General features: G+C 44.7%; 1 protein-coding gene across 1 annotated transcript in view; it reads left to right on the forward strand.

Annotated features, from left to right (window-relative positions):
• Window positions 1-5,523: 5,523 nt before the first annotated feature.
• The window catches only part of LOC132395871 (cytochrome P450 2J2-like), a 240,960-nt gene continuing 218,959 nt past the window's right edge, over window positions 5,524-27,524 (forward strand). Inside the window, exon 1 of the mRNA XM_059972993.1 lies at window positions 5,524-6,127. Coding sequence (XP_059828976.1) covers window positions 5,918-6,127 — 210 coding nt within the window. The 5' untranslated portion in view covers window positions 5,524-5,917. The remainder of the gene's footprint in view (window positions 6,128-27,524) is intronic.

The raw sequence follows: 27,524 nt of genomic DNA on the forward strand, positions 1-27,524 counted from the left end.
ACACTAGAAACAATAACAATAACTAACACAAACTAAATTAAAATATTCCCATCCTTATCAATGATGCATTGATCTCCAAACCAGGTGAGACGAGCTGTTCTCCCTTGACTCAAGATCGTGATAGCTCTCGGTTAGGTTTCACTGCTAATGTAAAGGTTTATCTGTAAGTTTTCACTCCTAATGTTATAGTTTCTCTGTAGCAGTGGTGTTTGGGTTATGACTAGAGATAACGGGGGCTCTCGGATGTGCGCCATCCAATGAGAGGTGTGTTGTTTTTTTCTTGTGTCTGAAAGAAGGTATTCGCGGGTTATTTGGTTTGGCGGAGGATGCAGAGAGAAGACGCCAAAACAGAGAGGTGGTAGACCGCAGGACTGAGTGGGCGTGGAATGGGGTGGGGAGTCGACGACGCTCGGGGGAAATCAATGGAGAATGACCAATGTGCGAATTAGACCGTTTCATTAAAATGGGCCCTTTTCATTTGTTTTCTTCACTAACCCTCTATCAAAGTAAGAATTATAGAGCCCAATTGTTTAATTGCATACAGTGCACTGTTTGTTATTTTGTGGTACTGATTTGTAACAGGAAAACATCACGCAGCATCCACACAAATGAGATTTCACAAGCTTGGCGGGCCGGAGAGAGTCTTTCCCTAGACTAACGCAGTCGACCGAACCTGAGGGTTACATACGCATCCCATTAACTCCAGACCACAGTCAGCCATTTCGCATCCTCTTGACTCCAGAGCACGGTCATCCATGTGTGCATTCCCATGATTCAGACCACGCTCAGCCATTTACGCATCCCCGTGACTCCTGATCAGGAACTCTGAAGAAAAGTAGTGAAGCGGTGATTGATCTCACATCTGCTGCAGTACCGGCTGTGTACAACATTGTGTCAAGACACCAACTAAATACAATCGAGAGGAACAGTGCCACCTGTTACACCAGGGTGTTCTATCAAGAACACTGAACTCTCCAATTTTAGATAAAATGCTTTCTCCTCTGCCCCCTTTTCTCTCTCACACTGAACTTCACAGTTCCTCCAACACCCACTCAACCAATACACCTGACCTTTGTTACCAATTTCAATTTTCACCTGCCCCGTCCACTCCATCTGCCCATCGTCCACGGTTACGGATTCAAGCAACAATAAATATGAGTTAGGCAGGGATTTTGATAACAAATAACATGCTTATTAAACACTGAAAACAAACCCCCCAAAAGTAAACAAATCTCTAACATAACCGGAAATTCACTGTAAACAGTTCTTAAAGCGATGTTGCAAAAACAGTTCTTCAAAGTAGTACTGCAAAAGTTCACAATTCTTACAGTCCATTTAAGGGAGAGACTTTTAAAGACGATTTAAATTCTCTTTCACGTCGTGTTGTTGCAATTCCCAGTCGAACTACTTTTCCCACGAAGAATTTTACGAAGATGATATGTAACGGCTTAAAGGCACTGACCTTTCCTTTACAAAACTGTTCCCAATCCTTCCTGCTATTATTCACAGGGATTAACACGAGAACAGTCAACGAATTCCTTCCGAATGAGGATCAAACAAGGTCGAACCTGTTTCACCGTCGAAATCAATTCTCCTCAATCTTTTAACTCCCGAACTCTGATCTTCACTCTCCACTGATTCTCAACTAGCAGTGTTATAAAGAAACTGCTGGCAATGACCTTTTAAACTTTAGGCATTAGATAAAACTTCATCTTTCAACTAAACTGGGTCATAACATTAAATCACGTAGTAGCATGAAGTCAACATGGCAAATCCAGCCACGAACTGCCCCTCCTCACCCTGTAAAAAAAACCTGTCACATGACCTCTACTGGCGGGAAAATGATGTCACTCCACCATCACAAGACCATTACCTCAAATCCAGTATAGCTTCAACACCTGTCACGTGACAAGTACCCCACTGTCATGTGTCACGGGTATGTAACACCTCCCTCCAAAAAAAATGTTTGGTCTGAAAAGAACAAAAACTTCAACAATTATTTACAAGAAAAACAAATGTATAAATTTTATAACATACACAATATACAATACAGTATCATCATATAACATCTTACAATACAGTAGGAGTGTTATAATTGTAAAAAAAAGTTCCATAAAAAATTACATTGTACATTCAACATCGAGATAGACAATCAGCAACCACATTATCTTTACCTTTAATATGAGTTATCACAATATTGTACACTTGTAACATCAAACTCCAATTTAATAATCTTCTGTTTTTGTTTTCCATCTTACTCAGAAAAACTAACAGATTATGATCAGTGTAAACAATAAGTGGTTTTTGAGTTGTACCAACATATATGTCAAAATGTTCTGAAGCTTAAACAAGAGATAACAATTCCTTCTCTATTGTCGAATAGTTTCTTATTAACTTTCTTAGAAAAGTAAGCTACTGGATGATCAACCTCATCACCCTCATTCCTTTGCATTAATACTGCTCCTGCAGCCTCATCACTAGCATCTACAGCTAATGAAAAAGGTTTTCCAAAGTCAGGTGCCTTGAGCACAGGTTGTTGACATATCATTGTTTTCAATTTTTCAAATGCTTCTTGACAAGGCACTGTCCACACAAGCTTCACATTCTTCTGCAAAAGGTTAGTTAATGGAAGGGCAACATCAGCAAAATTCTTACAAAATTTTTGATAATATCCTACCATTCCCAAGAATCTTCTGAGAGTATTTTTCCCTTGTTGAAGTGGAAATCTCTAAAATTGCCCAAACTTTTGCCTGAACAGGAGCTACCTTACCTTGACCCACAACATAACCAAGGTAAGTCACAGTGGCATGTCCAAATTCACTCTTAGCTAAATTAATAGTTAAGTTAGCTTTTGAAAGCCTTTCAAACAACTTCTCCACCGCAATAATGTGTGCTTCCCAAGTATCATTTCCTGTCACTAAATCATCAATATAAGCATCAGTATCTTTCAATCCCTGAATCACAGAGTTAATCATCCTCTGGAAAGTACCTGGGGCATTCTTCATCTGAAATGGAAGAACATTATATTCATATAACCCAGATGGAGTTACAAATGCAGAAATCTCTCTACCTCTGTCGGTTAATGGAACACACCAATACCCTTTCAATAAATCAATCATTGTAAGGAACTTTGCTTTTCCAACTTTATCTACACAATCATCTACTCTAGGAACTGGATATGCATCTGTTATCGTTACAGCATTCACCGGATATGCATCTGTTATCGTTACAGCATTCACCTTCCTATAGTCCGTACAAAACCTAATACTACCATCTTCTTTTGGCACCATAACACAGGGTGAACTCCATTTCGAGTTAGAAGGTCTAATAATATTATTCTCTAACATATATTCAATTTCTTTCTCAGCAAGTTCACATTTTTCCATGTTCATCCTATATGGGTGTTGTTTGATAGGTTTGGCATCCCCAACATCTACATCATGTGAAGATATAGTAGTCCTTCTCGGAACATCTGGAAACAAATCCTCATATTTAAAAATTAATTCCTTCATCTGTTGTTTCTGCTCTAGCTGTAAATGTACTCATTTCTCATCAATATTTTCCAGAATGGTTGAATTTGGTAACCTAACAGAAACAATGTTGGATTTAGAATGAAATTCAGATGAATCATCTATCATGTTCCTAGTTAAATCAAACTCATTCTCACTAACCACAACAGTCACAGTATCAGATTGTTTCTCAAAATATGGTTTTATCATATTTATATGGCAAAGTTGTGTTGTCCTTCTATGATCTGGAGTTTTTAATCACATAATCCACATCATTGATTTTACACACAATTTCATAAGGACCATGAAATCTAGCTTGTAAAGGATTTGTTTGCACTGGGAAAAGAACCAACACCTTATCTCCAGGCTTAAACATCCTCATCCTAGCTTCTTTATCATACCAAGTTTTCATTTTCTCCTGAGCCAATTTTAAATTTTCTTTGGCTAAGCTACAAGCTTTATGTAACCTGTCCTTAAATTTCAAAACATAGTCCAACGAATTAGTGTGTATTTCCTTACTAATCCACTGTTCTTTTAATAAAGCTAAAGGTCATCTAACTCTATGCCCAAATACAAGTTCAAATGGACTGAAACCTAAAGATTCTTGTACCGATTCCCTTAGTGCAAATAAATGTAAGTTTATACCCTCATCCCAATCACTTTCATTTCCCACACAATTTGTCCTAATTATATTCTTGAGGGTAGAATGAAACCTTTCCAAGGTACTTTGCGATTCTGGATGGTGAACAGATGAAGTGATTTGTTTAGCTCCCAATTTATAAACTATCTGTTGAAACAATCCAGACATAAAATTACTGCCTTGATCAGTTTGTATTTCCCGAGGTAATCCAAAATAAGTAAGAATTTTATAAGAGCCTTTGGCACAGTTTTAGCTTTTTATATTCCTAAGTGGTACTGCCTCTGGAAACCTAGACGAAGTACACATGATAGTCAACAAGTACTGATAACCAGTTTTTGTCTTTGGTAATGGACCAACACAATCTACAATAACTTTAGAAAATGGTTCACCAAATGCTGGAATAGGTTGTAATGGAGCCACTGGTGTAACTTGTTTTGGTTTACCCACAATTTGACAAGTATGGCACGTTTTACAAAACATTGCCACATCTTTTCTTTGACCAGGCCAGTAAAAATGTTTTAAAATCTTGTCCACAGTTTTCCTTACCCTTGATGTCCACCTAAGGGCACACTATGAGCTAAAGTCAAAATCTCATTTTGATAAACTTTAGGGATAACTACCTGGTAAACAATGTTCCATTCCTCACCTGCAGGAATTGTAGGTGATCTCCACTTCCTCATCGACACTCCTTTTTCCAAATAATATCCCACTGGCACCTTCTCAATTTCACTATCTAGTGGAGCTTGTTCTCTTAATTTTATAATCTCAGGGTCTCTTTTCTGCTATGCTAACATCTCCTTCCGAGACAGAGATAAATCTTCATAGTCAGACTTACTCCAAGAATCTTGTTCAAACAATGAAGGTAAGAAAGTCTCTGACACATCCTCAAAACTCGAATCCTGAGTTGAACAGTCATGATTAACAACCTCATTCTGCACATCAATCTTTTTAGCCATAGCTCTAGTCACAACACAGGAAGAATCTGTGTTAGAATTCATCTCTGGTTCCTCTGACTCCATTGTCAAATGCACTTCAGGAAAAACTTGTCCACCTGCCAAGTCATTACTTAACAATAAAGAAATACCCTTCACTGGTAAGTTATGCTGTAATCCTACTTTAACAAATCCTGTAACTAACTCTGACTTTAAATTTACTTTATGCAAATGTACAGGCATAAAATCACTCCCAACACCTCTTATATAATTTACTTCACCAGTATCAGACTCTTCATTAAACTTCAATACACTGTCTAACATCAGTGATTGAGAAGCTCCAGTATCCCTAAGGATTTTTATTAGCACCAGAGTAGATCCTTCTTTCAAGGATACTCCACAAACAATCCTCCCATTAGGTCCCCACCCTCCTGCCGCTGTTTCCATCCACCCAACTCTCTGATTTGGCCAGACGCTCCACTTTTTCCTCTACTATCAGGTTCCACACCAGCCAGTTCCACCAATCAGTTCCTGTTACTGTTTCTGCTCTTTCCTCCTCCATCTGCCAATCACCCCTCCTCTGCTGGCTCCACCAACCGCTTGCCAGCTCCCCGCACGCCTGAATTCCCCTCCAGAAATAGAAATGCTGTCTGACTTCCTCTGGTGATTTCCCTCCTGATCCAGAATCCAGTAATTACAGTCTCTGGTCTCCGGGACACACTCGTTCCATTAAGTGTGAGTGTGGACTGGCAGTGTAGACCTCTCCAACACCCCCAATTCACCTTCCTCTCGTGCTCTGCGCGCAGTTTGTTTACTGCTCGTTTGCTCTGGAGAACATGGACATCTTCGCTTTCCCGCAGCTCCTGCTCAAACTCTTCGACAGGTTCACGGCGCTGGCCGTGTTCTGCACGGTCTTTTGCCTGGTCTTTGACTTCATGAAGAGGCGAAAGGCGTGTGGGAACTACCCTCCCGGACCCCGGGGCTTACCCTTCGTCGGGAACATCCTGCAGGTGGATCTGAGCAACCCTCATCTGTCATTCGCAAAGGTAAAGATCGAGAGAGAATGAGGTAGTGTTAAGATCGTGGCTCCCAGATCCCTGGACACCATTAGCCCTTGCCGTTTCTTATCTGCCATTGAATGACCATCACTCCCATACTTCTATCCTGTTAATTTTGTCTCCTTTACACCCGTTCAATTTTATCTCCAGTTTTCCTTTGCTCCGTATTTTCCTTCATATACATGTTTTAGTTCTCCATATCTTTCCCTGGGCTGTGATCGAATGTTTCAGAGCTCCATTTATTATTACAGCATTTTACATTAAATTCTTCTTCAACCAGTTTCCCGTAGCTGGGGACGGAGACTTAAAGACGGTTCTTTCTTTTCTGAGGAGTGCGGGGAAGGAGCGGTCCGACTTGGAATGTCTAATTAGTCCCCGTTTCCCAGGGAAGAGTGAGAATTCTGAGTTAGTATGCGCCCTGACTTCTCTGGCGATTAAATGAAAAAATGCCCGTGTCCAGTCCCAGCTACGGTAGGCTCCACCTATTCTCTGGAATAACACCCACCCCGAAAGGGGAGGAGTATGAGACTTGGGCGGAGCGGGCCTCTAAATTGTGAGATGAGTGGCAGAGCACTGATGACGTGAGCGATTGCGATTGGTTGAAAGTTTGAGTGGGCGGGCTGCCGTGAAGCTCCGGTACCCCGTAACTGAAGCCGTTGATTCTATGGGGGCATTGGAAAAGGCATTTGGCACTACAGGGAGCTCATGACGGAGTTTCGGAACATGCGGCAGGAGCGGGGGAGAAGCTTTCTCCCCACATTTTTCGGCTGGAGAGGCAGCTAAATTACTTGCGGCGCACAGGGGTCACTCAGGCGGCTCAGGTGGATCAGTTGATTGTGGACCAGATCTCAAAGGGCGCCCAGTCCCAGGACCTGATGGCTTGGGGTCTCCGGCGAAGTCGGAAAACGCGCCCCCTTCCTCTTTTGCTAAACTGATCAGAGAAGTGCGAGAGGAGAAGAATGAGCCGGAGGCGCGGGAGGCCTCCGTCAGCAGGGTACAGTCCTCGGTAGTGGTCCCCTGCGGTGAAGGGACCACGGATAGTTGCCCCGGGGAGTGGTAGAGGAAACTGTGGCCGAGTTGAGAATTGAGATGTCCCGGTTGTTACCAGCGGGTGTGTGACCCCCCCCCCCACCATATGATGGAGCTGATGGGGGGGGGGGCGGATTCCCTAAGGGGACGAACAATGTGGAGGGCTGCCGGCAGCCGAGGAGAGGGAGCCCTGGGCACCTAAGCAGAGAGAATAGTTGGGAAAGTTTAGTGAAGACCCAGTGAGGGAATGGCCTGGTGTCTCTGGGGAACACGTTCCCAGCCACATACCGAGGAACCTGAAAGCTGTGCGGTAATTTAAATGTGTGTGTGTGTTTTTCTGTAATAGACACAATATGAATATTTAGAATGAAAGTCACAGAATCTCGTTGTAACGCACATAAAATGTTTGTGGAACGCAGCAGGCCAGGCAGCATCTACAAGGAGAAGCGCTGTCGACGTTTCGGGCCGAGACCCTTCGTCAGGACTAACTGAAAGAAAAGATAGTAAGAGATTTGAAAGTTAGAGGGGGAGACTAATATGCGAAATGATAGAAGACCGGAGGGGGAGGGATGAAGCTAAGAGCTGGAATGGTGATTGGCAAAAGGGATACAGAGCTGAAGAAGGGAAAGGATCATGGGACCGGAGGCCTAAGGAGAAAGAAAGGGGGAGGGAGGAGCACCAGAGTGAGACGGAGAACAGGCAGAGTGATGGGCAGAGAGAGAGAAAAGGGAGGGGAATAAATAAATCTGGGATGGGCTAAGAAGGGGAGGAGGGTTGGAGGAACAACACCTTATATTCCGTTTGGCTAGCCTCCAACCTGATGGCATGAATGTCAGAAACACACTGAGTCTCAGCAATTTGCAGAACGGTAAACTTTATTTTTCGAGTCTGCAGAGTCGGACCCAACCAGCTCCTGCTAGATTGAGTGCCGAATTACACTTTGCACAGTTTTTTATACCCTACTTGTTTACGACTTTGTGAGTTGCACCCATGTGAGGTGCAGACATTCTTCCTTAATCTCATTACAAAATTACAAATGTGATTACCCTTTGGCCCACTTATCAGCCTCAGCGCATTAACACCGTTATTGTTCAACCGTTAAGCATGTCTTCCCGTTACCCGTATCGCTTCTTTAATCAGCAAGCTATTGTTTCATCCTGATTTTGCAAATTGGTTTATACGTTGCCCTGCAAGTTGCTTTGCACGTTCTTTCTGTGTCAGCACATTCTAAATGGACTCCTTAAGAACCGTCTTTAATTTAATCATTTCTCTCAATCCACCCCTTTTCTTCTTAGAATGTGCTATCAGTTGGGCTTTTGCCACGGGTTTACATAGGCTTCTTCCTCTAGCTCTATTTCCCTTTTTTAGGAGTACCTGAACAGGATCAGCTGGGGTCCCTGGTTGCATGACTTGTCTTGCCACCCGAGCTACTAGCTCCCGCAAGCAGGGGATCAGACATGGTAGCAGAAGGAGGACCATCAATCCCCCTCCTATAACCCCTAAAGCGGTTCGCCACCAGCCTCTTTTCAACCATCCGTCCAGCCAGTCCCAATACCCCAGCGGCTTCCAGGTCTGTACCGGCACGTGGGCCAGTTTCCTTATTTTATCTGATATTTTTTTGAACCACCTTTCCGTTGTCATCTATCTTTAAGCAGCAGTTGGTTAGATTAAACTTTCCACATACTCCTCCTTCAGCGCTTCTCAACAATAGCAGTATATACATTACAGTCCCAAAGTTCATTCTGTCCGTCTTTTGAGCTTTAGCACCATCGGGTCTTCTCCCTGGACGCAAGTCCATTCTGCACCTTCTTCGGGCTTTACGGGTCCCTTGATTCTCGCGGCGTGGGTCCACCCTTTTTCTTTTGTCCTTACTGCGGCTTCGGTGGTCAGTAGCACCTGGAATGGGCCTTCCCACTGCGGCTGTAACTTCTCTGGCTTCCAAGTCTTAATCAGGACCCAGTCACCGGGCTGAGTTCGGTGGAGTGCGAAGTCCAGAGGTGGGGTTTGTGCGAGTAACCCCTTCCTGCGCAATTCTGCAAAAGAACGAGACAGTGCCTGTAAATAGTCCCTTACAAAGACATCTCCCCCTTGCAGGGAAGGATAGCCCTCCACCTTGTTCCAATATGGAAGGCCAAACAACATTTCATAAGGGGATACTCCTATATCTTTTCGAGGAGCCGTGCGGATTCTTAGTAGGGTCAGGGGTAGACACTTGGTCCAGGGTAGCTTGGTTTCCATCATTAGTTTTGTCAATTGCTTCTTCAAAGTACTGTTCATCCTCTCAACTCTTCCTGAGCTCTGAGGGTGCCAGGGGGTGTGCAGCTTCCACTGGATTCCTAAGGCGTCACAGATTAGCTGGTGTGTTTTTGAGGCAAAGTGTGTTCCCCTATCTGAATCAATAGACCCCATTATTCCATATCTTGGGACTATATTTTCTAATAGGATCCGTGCCACTGTAGGGGCGTCCGCTTTAGTGGTTGGGAATGCTTCCACCCACCGAGTGAAGTGATCCACAATTACTAACAGGTACTTCCATCTCTGAACTTGTGGTAGTTCCGTAAAGTCTATTTGGATCCGATGGAACAGTCGGACGGCTAGTGTTTGTCCCCCCTTATGGGTGGCACGCATCATTTTCTTGTTTACCTTTTGGCAGGTGTAACAGCCCCACACCTACTGTTGAGCTAGTGTGAATATCCCTTTACAAACATAGTCCCTTAGGATAGTGTCGCACATAGCTTGCATTCCCCAATGGCTTTGTTGGTGTAGTTGTTGCAGTATATGACGAGTTACTTCCTTATTCAGTACTTGCCGTCCGTCGGGTGTCTTCCACTCGCCTTCTGATGTTTGTCGGGCTCCCAGCTGGCTCATAGCGTCTATTTCTACTTGGGTGAAGACTGGTAGTTTGTTAAGCCCTTCCCTTATTGGTATCAGGGTTAGAAGTCGGACCGTTTTTTCCATTGCTGCCCGTTTGGCTTCTTCATCTGCGAGCCGGTTTCCTATTGCTTCCGCGGCTGTTCCTCGTTGATGTCCTGGAACGTGAACCACTGCAATTTCTTGAGGTAATGTTAGGGCTTCCAGAGTCATGCTTATCATTTGTTCGTGAGCTAATTCCCTTCCCCTGGCTGTTATCAACCCCCGTTCTTTCCAAATCTTTCCGAAGGTGTGTACCACTCCATAGGCATACTTAGAATCGGTGTATATAGTGCCTATTTTGTTTCTTAACAGTTGCAGTCCCCTCTGCAAGGCATATAGTTCACAAGACTGGGCTGACCAATTACCCGGGAGCCGGCCGGACTCCACCGTCTCCCTAGTCCTCCCGTTTATAATAGCATATCCATTGTGTCGTACCCCATTGATGCATCTGGAGGAGCCGTCGATATATAGTTCCTCGCCTTCAATTAGGGGAACTTCTTGTAGATCTTCCCTACTTTTTGTCTGAAGGTCTGTTAGCTCCACGCAGTTATGCTCGGTTTCCTCCCCTGTTGATTCCCCGTATAAGAACTGTGCCGGGTTACAACTATTGTTCTTTTCAAAGCTTAAATCATCCCCGACCATCAGAATGGTTTCGTATTTCAGTATGCGAGAGTCCGTCAACCACCGCTGAGCTTTTTGGGCTAAGAGGGTGCTAACGGAGTGCGGGGTATACACCGTCATTCTTCCCCCAAAGGTTAATTTCCGTGCTTCTTCTACTAGTACGGCTGCTGCCGCTACGGCTTGTATGCACGTCGGCCATCCCCGGGATACCGGGTCTAACATTTTTGATAAAAAGGCCACAGGTTGCCGCTTTCCTCCTTTTTCTTGGGTTAGTACTCCTAACGCAGTTCCTTCATTGTTTGTTGCATACAGCTGAAAGGGCTTTTCCAGTGCTGGCAGTGTTAATACCGGGGCCCGAATTAGTTGCCCTTTTATTTTCCTGAACTTCTGTTCTTCTTCTTCGGTCCAGCTGATTATTCCCCGGTCTTCCTTTGCCAATTTGTCGTACATAAACTTCACCAGGGAGGTATAATTCTCTATCCAAATCCGGCAATAGCCCACTAAGCCCAGAAATTGTCTTATTTCCTTCTTTGTCCTGGGAAGCGGTATTTTAGTTATTCCCGCTATTCTTTCTGGGGTTATTTGGCGGTGCCCTTTACTGACTCTGTGTCCGAGATATGTTATTTCCTTCTCGACAAATTGCAGTTTCTTCTTGGACACCCGCAATCCTTTTTCTCCTAGGTAATTCAGGAGTCTTATAGTATCGTCTCGTACTACCTCCTCTGCTGGTCCCGATAGTAGTAGGTCCTCGACATACTGTAATAGTTGGTTCTTTTCGGTACAATGGAATCCAGCCAATACTTGCTCCAGTACCTGTTCGAATAGGTTTGGGGACTCCGTGAACCCTTGGGGCAAGACGGTCCACCGGAGTTGCTTCTTCCGCCCAGTGAAGGGATTTTCCCATTCAAATGCGAACATATCTCGGCTACCTTCCTCCAACGGGCAACTCCAAAAGGCATCTTTTAGATCTATCACACTGAACCATTCATGTTCAGGAGGTATTTTGCTCATTAATGTATAGGGGTTAGGCACTACCGGGTATCGTGTTTGGACTACCGCATTTAAGCCTCTCAGATCTTGAACCATTCGATACGTGCCGTCGGGCTTTCGGACCGGTAGGATGGGGGTATTAAAGGGTGACATACATTCTTCCAGGAGTCCATCTGATACTAATGTCTCAATTACAGGTTGTAATCCCCTCCTCCCTTCAATGGCAATGGGATATTGCCGTCTTCTCTCTTCTGCTTGTTTGTCCCACTGTGGGTCGTTTACTGGAAATTTCCGGTCCCCCGGTAACTCATTCGGCTGTTCCCTTCCCCAAATTGATATTGCAGCTTGTCGTATCATTTGCCTCTCTTGTGCAGAAAATAGCGTTCCCATAATCGCATGCATTTCTTCCCAAGTGTAAACATTAGGTCCTAAGAATTGATCCAACTGTTCTGCCAGTCCCATTGGATCTTCTAATAAAGTTTTCATATCTTTCTTAAATCCTCGTACTTCGGTACTTGTCAGAGGGACGTTTACAAATCCTGTCCCTCCTCGTGCTCCTCCCATTGGAACCTCTCGAAGGGGATACATCGATACCTCTTCCCTTTTTGATTCGTCCTTCTTTTTCTTATCTGCTCCTGACACACTCCTTGTTTCGATCCTTGCCTTTGCTTTTTCCCTAACATCCCTCTCTTCCCTCTCCGGGTCTATTTCTTCTGTTTTTTTACTTTCTTCACGTCCTCCCTCTGCTCCCGCAAGGGGCGCAGAAGGCTGGACATAGGGAGGGGGTAAATGATCGAGTGGATCCCACTTCCGCTCCCCTTTAATGCCCAATTTAAAACTCTTTGTTGTTACTCCTGGCCAGGGAGCCCAACAAAAAGCATAAGCAATTTCTTCCGGTTTTACATTTGGTTTTGAATTAACGTAAATGTTTAAGGCTTGTCGTACCCAATCCTCCTCAGACCCAAGCCGCGGCCACCAGACCGCAGGTTTTTCTATCGGCTGTTTCGACCAAATTAAACAGTACTGTATCATTTTTTTCTTTTGTTTCCCTTTTAGTCTTCCACATCCCCAATTCTCAAACATTCTACCGAGGGGGCTATCAGGAGGAACCCCCGGGTATGGTCCCGGTCTTTCCGTTTCCTCTTTCTTTTTAGAGCCACCCCCTCCCATCTTATTCCTCTCTTACTTAATCCCGCACCCTTCTACTGCAACAGTAGGCACTTTACCCGGTGCGTCCCAAGGACCTTTATCAGGAGGACCCCCGGGTAGCGATCCCGGTCTTCCCCGTCCTTACTTATTCCCGCACCCTTCTACTATAATAGTAGGCACTTACCCGGTGCGTCCTGGGGACTTCCAGTACCAGGTACTGTCCCCTTCTCCCCGTTTACCGCTCTGCGCTGTCCGGATATCACTCGCTCAAGCCGCGCTGGAGCGACGAGCAAGGAGTCAGGGACCGCCAAACTCGGCGGGGTGCACCGTCTCCGATGTCCTTCCTCGTGTCCACCGCGGCCGGAGTGTGGATCCCGGACGAGCCCCCACGTTGTCAGAAACACACTGAGTCTCAGCAATTTGCAGAACGGTAAACTTTATTTTTCGAGTCTGCAGAGTCGGACCCAACCAGCTCCTGCTAGATTGAGTGCCGAATTACACTTTGCACAGTTTTTTATACCCTACTTGTTTTCGACTTTGTGAGTTGCACCCATGTGAGGTGCAGACATTCTTCCTTAATCTCATTACAAAATTACAAATGTGATTACCCTTTGGCCCACTTATCAGCCTCAGCGCATTAACACCGTTATTGTTCAACCGTTAAGCATGTCTTCCCGTTACCCGTATCGCTTCTTTAATCAGCAAGCTATTGTTTCATCCTGATTTTGCAAATTGGTTTATACGTTGCCCTGCAAGTTGCTTTGCACGTTCTTTCTGTGTCAGCACATTCTAAATGGACTCCTTAAGAACCGTCTTTAATTTAATCATTTCTCTCAATGAACATTGATTTTTCTGACTTCTGTTAATGCCCATCCTCCCCTTCTTACCCCCTCCCTGATTTATTTATTTCCCTCCCTATTTTTCCTCTCTCTGCCCATCCCTCTTTGCCTATTCTCCATCTCCCTCTGGTGCTCCCCTCCCCCTTTCTTTCTCCCGAGGCCTCCCGTCCCATGATCCTTTCCCTTCTTCAGCTCTGTATCACTTTCACCACTCACCTTTCCAGCTCTTAGCTTCACCCCACCCCTCCTTTTATTATTTCTGATTTCCCCCTCCTCCTCCCACTTTCAAATCTCTTACTATCTTTTCTTTCAGTTAGTCCGGATGAAGGGCCTTGGCCCGAAACGTCGACAGTGCCTCTCCCCATAGATGCTGCCTGGCCTGCTGCGTTCCACCAGCATTTTGTGTGTGTTGTTTGAATTTCCAGCACCTGCAGATTTCCTCATTTGCATTTTTAATCACGTTGTTATTTATTAATTGAAGGGTATAGTGAAATACAACAAAGAAAATCTTTCAGGTTTTATAAACTTTACCTCGTCTGTCTTTTTTATAAATCCATTGTTTATTAACATTGTCCAGATTCATTTGGCATCGAGATGAAATATACATCTTCATCCTCGTTAGATCATCAAAATGGTCCACCTCGGGACTTCCGGTGAGGCACGAGGCAAGATGGCAGCACGGCACTGAGCGCTAACGTATAGCCCTCCTTTTCCAAGTTCTTTAGGGCTCATAGATGGTCTTAATACAAGGTTGAGTTGGAGAAAGATCTTACTAAAGACATGGTCTCAAAAAAAGATTCTATCTCAACCAGGAAACAAGATACCAGCAGACGACACCAAGCTAGCGATTCATCCGAGGAAATAGCTATGCTAATTAAGCAAACAATGACAACGGAGATGGAATTGTTGCAAGAAACGGTAGCTCACATGCTAAAGGAGTCGCTGGAAAAGGCTCTCGACCCCATACAGAAGCATATGGCAGAGAATGGTAACATTCTCTGGTCGTTAAAGGAGCAAGCGGACATTCATGCTAAAAAATTTAGCACGGTCTTCAACAAACTAGACAACATTCAGGTTTGCTTACTCAAGAATGAGAAAGTTACTATTTCCTGTCTCGCGGAGGTGACTAAGATATGGAAAAAGTTAAACGACTTGGAGGACAGATCCAGGAGAAACAATGTGCGGTTGGTCAACCTACCGACAGGCGCTGAGGGTGACGATCCAAGAGGTTACCTCCAGAAGAATCTCCCTAATTGGATTCCGGCACTCAAGAATTCCCACAGCACTCCATTGGAGATCGATAGAGCACATTGGATCTTTTCCAATAACACTTCAAGACCGCGGACCATAATTTTTAGGCTTCTACGGTACACTGACCGGCAGGCTATCCTGGAGGGTGCAAGGAAAGCCAAACCTACTCTCTCTGGTGGCACTCAGCTGCAGTTCTTTGCCAACTACAGCCCCGGCATGATGCAGGAATGGCAGGGATACAAGGAGATGCGCGCTAAGCTTCGACAGAAGGGGATCGACTCATTCCTCTTATACCCGGCGATTTTGAAAGTGAATATCAAGGGCATGAAGATGTCGTTTAACTCGGCAGAGGAAGCGAAAGAAGCTCTGAAATTATCGGTGCTGGGAGATATGGAAGAAGACCATGGGCAAAGTCCACATGCCCCTCAGGAGGAGATGGAACTGCATTAAGAGCTTGGACTAGCGTGTTTGCGCAATCTAACAGGCACGGGCAAGTTAACGTTATAGATATGACGTTCTCTGGTTATTCTTTTACTGGAAAGTCATTCGTTGCACCTTTGATGCCTTGCCCACTAGGCCATGCGCCAACACAGCTTTTCTATTTAGTTAATTTTTGTATTTAGCACTTTTAGCACTGTATTTTGTATTTACCACTTTTGTATTTAGTTAATTAAGGGGCCAATTTTGTTTCTGAGTATTGCAGGTCAGAGTTTTAAGGTGATATTCAATATACCCAATTGTCATACTTCATCAAGAATGAAGCGGAAAAACAGCAGTTTATTCTGAATAACTTTAGAATGTTATGTCTCCAGTAGACTTGTTCACAATCCTGGGCACCAGATAAGATAGCACTGGAGCCATCGCCAAGCGACGATCTGTTAGAGTGACAGTTTCTCGCGAGACAGCTGTTGGGGTCTTGATAAAGTGTTAAACTATATTTGAGAAGGAAATGGTTTTAATTATATAGGTTAACAGGTTTGTCTAGGTTTTTTTCTTGGCTCTTTGATATGATTGTCTATGAGAACTGCTTTACCTTTCTAATTTGTTGTTGCTAGAGGGGGGCAGTTAATGTCAGTGTTCGGTGTCTGACATTGCTAAGTGGCACTCACAGATGTTTCAAAGTAAAGGGTTGAATGTGGGGGGTGGTGGGAAGGGGGTAACTCAGGGCTCCACCACCAACTTACAACAACAGATCCAGGGGAAGATGAACAACACAGATAAATTGGAAAATCTTACCATTGTATCATTTTACGTTAGAGGATTGAACTGTCCCTACAAGCGTTCAAAGGTTTTGGATTTCTTACGCAGGAACAAAATAGATACCACGCTGTTACAGGAAACATATCTTAAACCTAATGACATTCCCAGGGTTCAAAACCGCTTTTATAAACCCGTTGTGGCATCAACTGATGGTACTCGTACCAAAGGAGTTATGGTATTAATGAGACGTAATATTAATGTAGGAATTGACAACAATAAAGGACGTCTAGCTTTTTGCTGTACATCCATTCAGAGTAAAAAAGTTGCATTCATTAGCCTATATGCCCCAACTATATTCGAAGTTGAATTTTTCCCTCAATTACCTCACAATTACTGAAGTTTAAGTGACTAGCAACGATATGTTGGTTCGGACATGAATGCTTTGGTAAACATTAACCTCGATAAATCTTCTTCAACTATATCAAGCTCTCAAGAATCTGCTTCCAAAGCACTTAACCTTTTACTGACGGATTTAAGTTTAACTGATGTGTGGAGGGTGCATATTCCATCTGTTAAAGACTATACCTTCTTCTCCACAAGACATAAAGCTTTCTCTTGGATAGATTACATTCTTGTATCCTCCAGTCTGCTGCCTTTAGTACACTCATATCTGATCACAACCCAGTCATATCTACTTTTAATTAAGGCAAAATTTAAAATAAGGCTGCTAGGTGGAAGTTTAACTCCACTCTTCTAAAAAACAACGAATTTCTATCACAACTGAGAACAAAACTGACAGAATTTATAAATTTAAATAAAAATAGTGTCTCAGATGTGACAGTGATTTGGGCCTCCATCAAGGGTTTCTTACGAAATAATGCCACATGGTTCAGTGCCCAGCTACATAAAAGCCGGCTTCAAAAGATTTCCACCCTGGAACAATGTAAGGTTTTGGAGAATGATCTCAAAACCCTAACAAAAGAAAACGAGCTCAAAACAAAAGCAGAATTAAATGACTTATTAAAAAGCAGGGCAGAATATATGATCCGTATAACCACACATAAATATTATGCAGAAGACAGCAGACCGTGCCAACTTTTGGCACTGGGGATTAAATGGCAGCGGCACGAAGTTTGAATAAACTCGTCTCTAGCTCTGTATGTAGTACATCGCTACAACTCTCCCTTACGCGAAGTCTGGCTGGCAGGCCTCACTGCAGCCAAGAAGATTGTGGTCCAGCGATGGAAACCTCCCCATGATATTTCAAGTACTCACTGGCTTCGGAGCATTCTGGACATTTCTTACCTGGAATTACCATCAGCAAGAGTAAATGATGCACGACCAAACTCAATCTTGATGTGGACAAACTTGATATCTAACTTAAAAGATCTTTTGTTAAAATAGGAATGCTTTGTCTGTGTATGCGCAACTATTCAGTTGGTGGGTGGAGGGGAGAGGGATGGGGGGAAGACGGGGGTGGGGATGAGGGGTGGAGGAGGGTTGGTGAAGAAGGTTGGGGGATGGCTGGGTTAAACAGTCAAAATGTAATTGGCAATTGGTTGTATTGAATGTAATTTGTTGATGTTTCAATAAAAGATTAGTAAGAAAAATGGTCCACCTCTAGTCTGTTTCTGGACTTACATTTGAATTCATAAGACTGACTGCACGTTCGCAGTCCGCACTAGAAGCTGGCTGGCGGTTTATTAACAAAGTGCTGCCGACTTCTATTGTTTATTGTTACAGTTTGTCAGCGTTCAAGTAACAATATAAATACGTCTTACAATGTTTCAAAGGAAAGGCTTTGGTATGTTTATTTATTTCATCATCATCATCGGGTGCCATACGCAGTCTGAGCTCTGACTGCCTTGGCCCACACACTCCTGCTTCGGGTCAAACATCGTACAATGTTTCAAAGCAAAGGTTTATTTATTTAGAAAATCCAAATAATATGCATTAACGCACAATTGATTACCGTCCTGAAGAAGGGGTTCGACCCGAAACGCCAATGTTTATTCATTTCCATTGATGTTGCCAGACCTGCTGAGTTCCTCCAGCATTTTGTGTGTTTGCTCCTAAAAAGCTGCAGATACCGGATACCTGAAAGTAAAAACTGAACTTTGGAAATATTTAGCTGGTCAGGCAGCGAATTGGATTAAAAACATTAATTTCTCGTCAGAATCTGTCTCTGTTGGTTATCCCTGAATCAATTAATCAACTCTCTTTCTGTTTTTTATTCCGATATTTAACTGGGGTGCGTTCTTCCCCATTTCCATATTTGTTGTACCTTTTCCTTACGCGACATTCCGTAAATGTTGTGAAGCTATCGGTCCGTCCAGGTAATGGGATACGTAGCCAGCTTTACAATTTTAATCCTAATTATTAACCCTTCCTGGCCGTCTCCGTCACTACTGGGCAACCTGTTGGGTCCCCGCAGAGCGCGGCTGCACGCTGCAAAGTGGGGGAATGCGTGTACCCGTGTACAAGAACATCATCGCCATTCGCGTGCACGGGGATTCTGAAAGGGACATTGAATAATTTAGAGCTGAATCACAATTATTTTCAACGTTTTAATTGTTCTGTGTTTTCGCGTAGATTTGTTTTGATTGTTAACATTTGTATTTTTAAAAACTCATGGATTGGAGTCTCCGTGGCGCGCCATCCAAGCTGGAGTCGGTCCTCTCTCCCGCCCACCTCCGCCGTCCGTTCGGCTGAAGACAAGCCGTACTGTGTTTGACTACAGATTTCTGCAACATTCATATACTCTGGTTCTTGGACTATATTTCTATGTGATGTATTTTACTGATATACCTGCTTGCTATTTTATACGTGCTGTGTGCGCTTTGTTTTGGTTCCGGATGTTGCACCTTGGCATCGGAGTAACGCTGTTTCGTTTGGCGGCATTCGTGTATGACTGATTGACAATTAAACATTAACCATAAAATCAGCACCATTTTAATCACTTCTAAATATTTCTAAATGTTCCTAGGTGTTCTGATTGCCGAGGGTAAAGGAGGAAAATATCAGGGCTCAGGCATTAAAGTAACCCGGGCTGAGGACCGTGGGCTTCCTGTTGCTTCCTCACAGATCATATGAATTAGTCAATTTAAAGCAAAGTCGGCCATTTGGCGCCTTTTACCTGCTGCACCATTCATTAAGTCATGGGTGATCTTTTATTTCAGCAGCACTGTCTTGCGCTTCATTCCTTTAACATCTGCAATCTCTGACTTCAATGTACTCAGGGAATGGAGGCGCACAGCCGCTCTCCGGTGACAATCGATCTTACAAAGGTCCATTGTGCGCTGCAGAGAGCTTGATCTGGAATTTCCAAACCCACAGTTGTTAACGCAGCTTAAATTATTGTACAGAGAGTAAATTGCACAGGAATACAATTCTGGCAATTAGAGAACTCGCCCACAGTTCCTTTTATTCATTTAAATAGGATCAAAATACTATTGTTCAGTTCGATGGTGCGCAAGCCTGTTTAACCAGGTTTGTCTCAGATCCTAAATCATCACCATCAACATGTGCCGTGTGACATGACATGGGCGATCACGGTCTTCCATCTGTTTTTTGTAAACCTGAAAAGTTCTAATAAGCTTTTCAAAACCTTTGCTTGTCCATCCCTTGATGTGGCTCATGAATGTCATTGCTGTCAACTGCAACTTTTTTCCCCCTCATTTTTTGGTATCACTTCAAGATGTTCCAGGTTCTCTTTCCTCAGTACATGTCCCAGAAATCCCGCCTGCCATTTCCTGATTGATGATATCAGCTCTCTTCTTATTCCAGCTGTCTGCAGCACTTCCTCATTTGTTACTCCGACCGTCCATGACATTTTCATCATTCTTCTCAAAAACACATTTTTGCACCTTTGAGACTTCCTCATTTTGATTCGATATTGTCCAAAGTCTGCTTCGATATGTTAGTGTGGAATGAATGTAACACCACAACACTGAGCTTTGTACCCATAGAAATGATGTTATTCTTTAGTATCCTGCTTAAACACTCAAACATGCATTTCGCAATCCCAATCCTCCTCCTAATTTCAACACCAACCCTCCAGTCAGATGCTTTTGTGCTCCCTGTATAATTGAATTTCTAAGTTCGTTTAATTGTTTCATTGCCCTCTTTCAGTTTGCATTTCTGTATTTCTTTCTTCTTTGTGACAACCATACATAAGAACATAAGAAATAGGAGCAGCAGTAGGCCATATGGTCTGTATAACCTGCTCTGTCATTCAATAAGATCACCTATGATCTGCCCAAGGACTCACCTCCACCTACCTGCCTTTCCCCCATAACCCTTAGTTCCTCTACTATGCAAAGATCTATCCAGACTTGTCTTAAATATATCTACTGAGGTAGCCACCACTGCTTCATTGGGCTGAGAATTCCACGGATTCACCACCTCTGGGAAAAGCAATTCCTCCTTATCTCCGTCCTACATCTACCCCCCCAAATCTTGACACTATGTCCCCTAGTTCTAGTCTCAACTATCAGTGGAAACAACTTTCCTGCCTCTGTCTTATCTTTCCCTTTCATAATTTTATGTTTCTGTAAGATCTCCTCTCATTCTTCAGAATTCCTGTGAGTACAGTCCCGGGTGACTCAATCTTTCATAGTCTAACCACCACCCCCACCCCCCCCCCCCACATCTCTGGAATCAACCTGGTGAACCTTCTTCAAAACCAATATATCCTTCCTCAAGTAATGAGACCAGAAATGCACCAGCACTCCAGGTGCAGCCAGCTGGTTTCTCTGCTTCAGATAAGGAGTGGAACACTCCTATGATGAAATCAATATTAAAACAATGCCTTAAATCAAACAATATCCATTGAAAATGAAGTAAGATTCTGGCTTGCATTTCCACATGCCCTTTGCATGTCCCCTACATTTCTGCAACGTCTTTACTTTCTTATAAGGTTAAAGTCCACTACTCTCTGCAGCTTCATTGTTCCAGCTTATTCGAATTGCTGTACCAGACCACAATGTAACCATTCAGAACACTTTCAACAGTTTATCTTGTTAGGAATGTACCACAGCTCTGAGGGGCCGAAGGGTGCGGGGTAGCCCCCTCCTTTGTGAGAATTGCAAGATCACTATTGAGTCAGTTCGGGAGACCCAGGAAATGAGAGAAAGACATGCAGAATCCACAAAGAGTTGGAATGTGTCCTGGCCTCCGAAAGGCGGACCCATTGATACCGGCTATTGTCTCTTGGAGACGGACTTGTGTATTGAATCCTGTACGATGCATCGAAGCCCCCAGGCAATGAACCGAGGGGGAGGTTGGTGGAGGGATTGCATCATCTCAACCTGATTGACATCTGAGACCCTGTGAGTCAGGATAAAAGATGGTCTGTGGGAACAGCCCCTCAGATGCACCTGAAGAAATGCTAGCGATCCCGTAATAGCGAAAGCCTGTGGGAAGGCCACGTGCGTCCGTTTCCATTTGCCCCGTAATCAGTGGGCCTTTACCACGGAAGAACGGTTTTTAGCTAACAACGGGGAAATCAACTCCCAACGACTCTCGAGGGATTAACCTCTTAAAAGAAATGGGCAAGTTTTAACCCGTCTTTCTCTCCAACCAAAAAAAGCTGAAGCTTGAATGAACTAAAGTGACTTTTGTATTTCCATCGGACAATACATTATCCCCTAGACAACGATAGAGCTATTCCTTATCGATTATTATTATACCCATGCTTTTAGATTTAGTATTGATGACGTATATCAACTGTATGTTTGCATTGATATTATTTTTGTGTATTTTTATCAATAAATACTGTTAAAAATACTACCATCAGACTTCAACGGACCTCTCTATCTTTGCTGGTAAGTGACCCAGTTACGGGGTACGTAACAATCTGTATAAGTTTGTTAGAATGTTTGGTTGAGGGTAGCCATGGGAACACACGTGGGCCCCAGCTCTGCCTACCTCTTCATTGGCTACGTAGAACAGTCCATGTTTGAAGCGTTCCCCAACTCTTCCTCCGCTACATTGACGACTGCATTGGTGCTGCTTCAAGCACCTATGCTAAGCTGATCGATTTTATCATCGTCCACCCCCACACTTAAATTCCACCTCTGACACCTCCCACCCCTTTTTTGATCTCTGGGTCTCCATCTCTGGCATCTCCCCCCTTCCTTCGCATTCTTGAAGAAGAGTCTTGGCATTAAACATTGACTATCTATTCATTTCCATAGACACTGCCTGACCTGCTGAGTTCCTCCAACATTTAGTGTGTGTTGTTTTGGATTTCCAGCATCTGCGTACTTTTTCACAGCATCTGCGTACCCTGGTGTATGTATCTTAGCTGTCCAAATGTTCCAGGGTTGAGTGAATAAACAATCAGATGGTATCTACTGTCAGTTTGATATGCTGGCAGGTAAATTGGAGTGGATCCAAGTTACTTCTCAGTCAGGAGCTGATATGTTTCATTGCCGGCCTCTCAAAGCACTTCATCACAGTGGATATAAGTGCTACTGGACAATAATCATAGAGGCAGGTTACCAAATTCTTCTTAGGCACCAGTGTAGGTGAAGTTTGCTTGAAGCAGGTGGGTATCTCTGACTGCCAAAGTGAGAGGTTAAAGATCTGAGTGAACACTCCAGCCAGTGATGAGAACAGGTCTTTAGTACTTGGCGAGTTACTCTGCCTGGGTTGTATGCTTTTTGGGGGTTCATCTTCCTGAAGAATGCTCACACTTCAGAGTCTGAAATCTTAGGATCATCAAAGGTTGTGGGAGTTTGTGACGGATCCTTCATGTTTTAACTGTCAAAGCAAGCTTAGAAGGCATTGAGCTCATTTAGAAGTGAAGTCCTATTGTCACCTATGTCACTTGATTTTACTTTATAAGTGGTGAGAGCATTCAAGGCCTGCCACAACTGTGGAGCATACTTTGTTGATTTAAGTTTAGACCAGAATTTCCACTAAGTATGCCTGCAGAAAAGGAATCTCAGTGTTGGATGTGGTGATGTGTGTGCACTCTGATAACAAATTTAACTTTGAACTTTGAGGTGGCTTTACAGAGATCATACCTTGACCTCTTGTAACCTCCTTGGCCACCAGACTGAAATGCCTCTGATCTGACCCTCAGAGGATTGCGGAACTCATGGTTCATCCAAGGCTTCCAGTTGGGGAAGACTCCGAATAATTCTGTGGGGCAAACTCATCTACAACTGTTTTAATAGTGTTTGTAACAACCGTGTTTTCATTCAGATCCACAGATGAATCCTTGAACACAGTCCAGTCTACCGATTCAATAAAATCTGGTAGTTGCTCCTCTGCATCGCGCAACCACCTCTTTGTTGCGCTAATCTCGGAAACTTTGTTCTTTAGCCTCTGCCTGTATGCAGGTAGGGGAAGGACAGCCAAGTGACCGGATTTCTTGGAATGTGTTCTGGGCATGGAATGGTAGGCATTTGTTATCTTAGGGAAACAGTGGTGTAGAGTGTTGGGTCCTCTGGTGATACAGGTTATATACGGATGGTACAGGGCAGGGATTTCTTCAAACAAATTGAAGTCCCTAACTATGACTTGAAATGTGCTGGGACAGACTGTTTCTTGTTTGGAGATGGCATCGTGCAGTCTCTCAAACACTTGACTATAGTAGGCCTCTGGTGGTATGAGAACTCCGGTGAGGATGACGGATGAACTCCCTGGATAAACAGAACTGATGGTGTTGGATCGTTAGCTGTTAAAGGCTGGGGGGAGCATGAGTTTGACAAAACCACCACATCGGAACACCAATGGGAGTGTATGATAAAACACACGCCTCCTCCTTTTGCCGTTTCTGAACCAGCAGTTTGGTCCATCCTGTAAATCGAGAAACCTTTGGGGCTGATCAGCATATCTAGAGTGCACAGAATGTCGCTCTGGTTCTCTGGCACCACGTAGGCAATGAGAACATTTCCCAAAAGCAGGCTGCCGGTGATGCTGCTGCAATAGGTTTATCAATACACCTGTATTTTTTTTTACATGACAATAAATTTGACTTTGAAGCACAGCCTTTGTGGCAGGATTTGTTATTGGCCCATTTAGGGATGAATAATGAGCGGGGAAACAATGGCCCATTGAGTTCAATGAAAATGGGTCCGGGAATCCAACAGCAGCGATGGTGCAGAGTGAATAGGTGCTGGGTCTCACTGAGAACTCAGCGATGGTGCAGAGGGAATAGGTGCTGGGTCTGACTGAGAACTCAGCGATGGTGCAGAGGGAATAGGTGCTGGGTCTGACTGAGAACTCAGTGATGGTGCAGAGTGAATAGGTGCTGGTTCTGACTGAGAACTCAGCAATGGTGCAGAGTGAATACTTGCTGGTTCTGACTGAGAACAGCGATGGTGCAGAGTGAATTGGTGCTGGGTCTGACTGAGAACTCAGCGATGGTGCAGAGTGAATACGTGCTGGGTCTGACTGAGAACTCAGCGATGGTGCAGAGTGAATAGGTGCTGGGTCTGACTGAGAACTCAGTGATGGTGCAGAGTGAATAGTTGCTGGTTCTGACTGAGAATTGACTGATGGTGCAGGGGGAATAGGTGCTGGGTGTGACTGAGAACTCAGCGATGGTGCAGAGTGAATAGGTGCTGGGACTGACTGAGAAATCAGCGATGGCGTAGAGTGAATAGGTGCTGGGTCTGACGAAGAACTCAACGATGGTGCAGAGTGAATAGGTGCTGGGTCTGACTGAGAACTCAGCGATGGTGCAAAGTGAATAGGTGCTGGATCTGACAGAGAACGCAGCGATGGTGCAGAGAGAATAGGTGCTGGGTCTGACTACGAACTCAGCGATGGTGCAGAATGATTAGGTGCTGGGACTGACTGAGAACTCAGCGATGGTGCAGAGTGAACAGTTGTTGGGTCCGACTGTGAACTCAGCGATGGTGCAGAGTGAACAGTTGCTGGTTCTGACTGAGAAATGAGCGATGGTGCAGAGTGAATAGGTGCTGGGTCTGAATGAGAAGTCAGTGATCGTGCAGATTGAATCGGTGCTGGGTCTGACTACGAACTCAGCGATGGTGCAGAGTGATTAGGTGCTGGGTCTGAGTGAGAACAGCGATGTTGCAGAGTGAATAGATGCTGGGTCTGACTGAGAACACAGCGATGGTGTAGAGTGAATAGTTGCTGGGTCTGACTGAGAAATCAGAGATGGTGCAGAGTGAACAGTTGCTGGGTCCGAATGTGAACTCAACGATGGTGCAGAGTGAACAGTTGATGGGTCCGACTGTGAACTCAGCGATGGTGCAGAGTGAATACTTGCTGATTCTGACTGAGAAATGGGCGATGGTGCAGAGTGAATAGGTACTGGGTCTGACTGAGAACACAGCGATGGTGCAGAATGAATAGGTGCTGGGTCTGAGTGAGAACAGCAATGGTGCAGAGTGAATAGGTGCTGGGTCTGACGGAGAACTCAGCGATGGTGCAGAGTGAATAGGTGCTGGGTCTGACTGAGAACTCAGCGATGGTGCAGAGTGAATAGTTGCTGGGTCTGACTGAGAACTCAGCGATGGTGCAGAGTGAATAGTTGCTGGTTCTGACTGAGAATTGACTGATGGTGCAGGGGGAATAGGTGCTGGGTGTGACTGAGAACTCAGCGATGGTGCAGAGTGAATAGGTGCTGGGACTGACTGAGAAATCAGCGATGGTGCAGAGTGAATAGGTGCTGGGTCTGACGAAGAACTCAACGATGGTGCAGTGTGAATAGGTGTTGGGTCTGACTGAGAACTCAGTGATGGTGCAAAGTGAATAGGTGCTGGATCTGACAGAGAACGCAGCGATGGTGCAGAGTGAATAGGTGCTGGGTCTGACTACGAACTCAGCGATGGTGCAGAATGATTAGGTGCTGGGACTGACTGAGAACTCAGTGATGGTGCAGAGTGAACAGTTGTTGGGTCCGACTGTGAACTCAGAGATGGTGCAGAGTGAATAGTTGCTGGTTCTGACTGAGAAATGAGCGATAGTGCAGAGTGAATAGGTGCTGGGTCTGAATGAGAAGTCAGTGATCGTGCAGATTGAATCGGTGCTGGGTCTGACTACGAACTCAGCGATGGTGCAGAGTGATTAGGTGCTGGGTCTGAGTGAGAACAGCGATGTTGCAGAGTGAATTGATGCTGGGTCTGACTGAGAACACAGCGATGGTGTAGAGTGAATAGTTGCTGGGTCTGACTGAGAAATCAGCGATGGTGCAGAGTGAACAGTTGCTGGGTCCGAATGTGAACTCAGCGATGGTGCAGAGTGAACAGTTGATGGGTACGACTGTGAACTCAGCGATGGTGCAGAGTGAATACTTGCTGGTTCTGACTGAGAAATGGGCGATGGTGCAGAGTGAATAGGTACTGGGTCTGACTGAGAACACAGCGATGGTGCAGAATGAATAGGTGCTGGGTCTGAGTGAGAACAGCAATGGTGCAGAGTGAATAGGTGCTGGGTCTGACTGAGAACAGCGATGGTGCATACTGAATAGGTGCTGGGTCTGACTGAGAAATCAGCGATGGTGCAGAGTGAATAGGTGCTGGGTCTGACGGAGAACTCAGCGATGGTGCAGAGTGAATAGGTGCTGGGACTGACTGAGAACTCAGCGATTGTGCGGAGTGAATAGGTGCTGGGTCTGACTGAGAACAGCAATGTTGCAGAGTGAATAGGTGCTGGGGCTGACTGAGAACTCAGCGATGGTGCACAGTGAATTGATGCTGGGTCTGACTGAGAACTCAGCGATGGTTTAGAGTGAATAGTTGCTGGGTCTGACTGAGAAGTCAGCGATGGTGCAGAGTAAACAGTTGCTGGGTCTGACTGAGAACTCAGCGATGGTGCAGAGTGAATAGGTGCTGGGACTGACTGAGAACTCAGCAATGGTGCAGAGTGAAAAGGTTCTGGGTCTGACTGAGAACTCTGCGATTGGTGTAGAGTGAATAGTTGCTGGGTCTGACTGAGAACACAGCGATGGTGCAGAGTGAATAGGTGCTGGGTCTGTCTGAGAACTCAGCAATGGCGCAGAGTGAATTGATGCTGGGTCTGACTGAGAACTCAGCGATGGTGCAGAGTGAATAGGTGTTGGTTCTGACTGAGAATTCAGCGATGGTGCAGAGTGAATAGATGCTGGGTCTGACTGAGAACTCAGCGATGGTGCAGAGTGAATAGGTGCTGGGTCTGAGTGAGAACAGCGATGGTGCAGAGTGAATAGGTGCTGGGTCTGACTGAGAACAGCGATGGTGCAGAGTGAATAGGTGCTGGGTCTGACTGAGAACAGCGATGGTGCAGAGTGAATAGGTGCTGGGTCTGACGGAGAACTCAGCGATGGTGCAGAGTGAATAGGTGCTGGGTCTGACTGAGAACTCAGTGATGGTGCAGAGTGAATAGGTGCTGGTTCTGACTGAGAACTCAGCAATAGTGCAGAGTGAATACTT

This window comes from Hypanus sabinus, chromosome 6, assembly GCF_030144855.1.
Source record: "Hypanus sabinus isolate sHypSab1 chromosome 6, sHypSab1.hap1, whole genome shotgun sequence".
Taxonomy (NCBI): domain Eukaryota; kingdom Metazoa; phylum Chordata; class Chondrichthyes; order Myliobatiformes; family Dasyatidae; genus Hypanus; species Hypanus sabinus.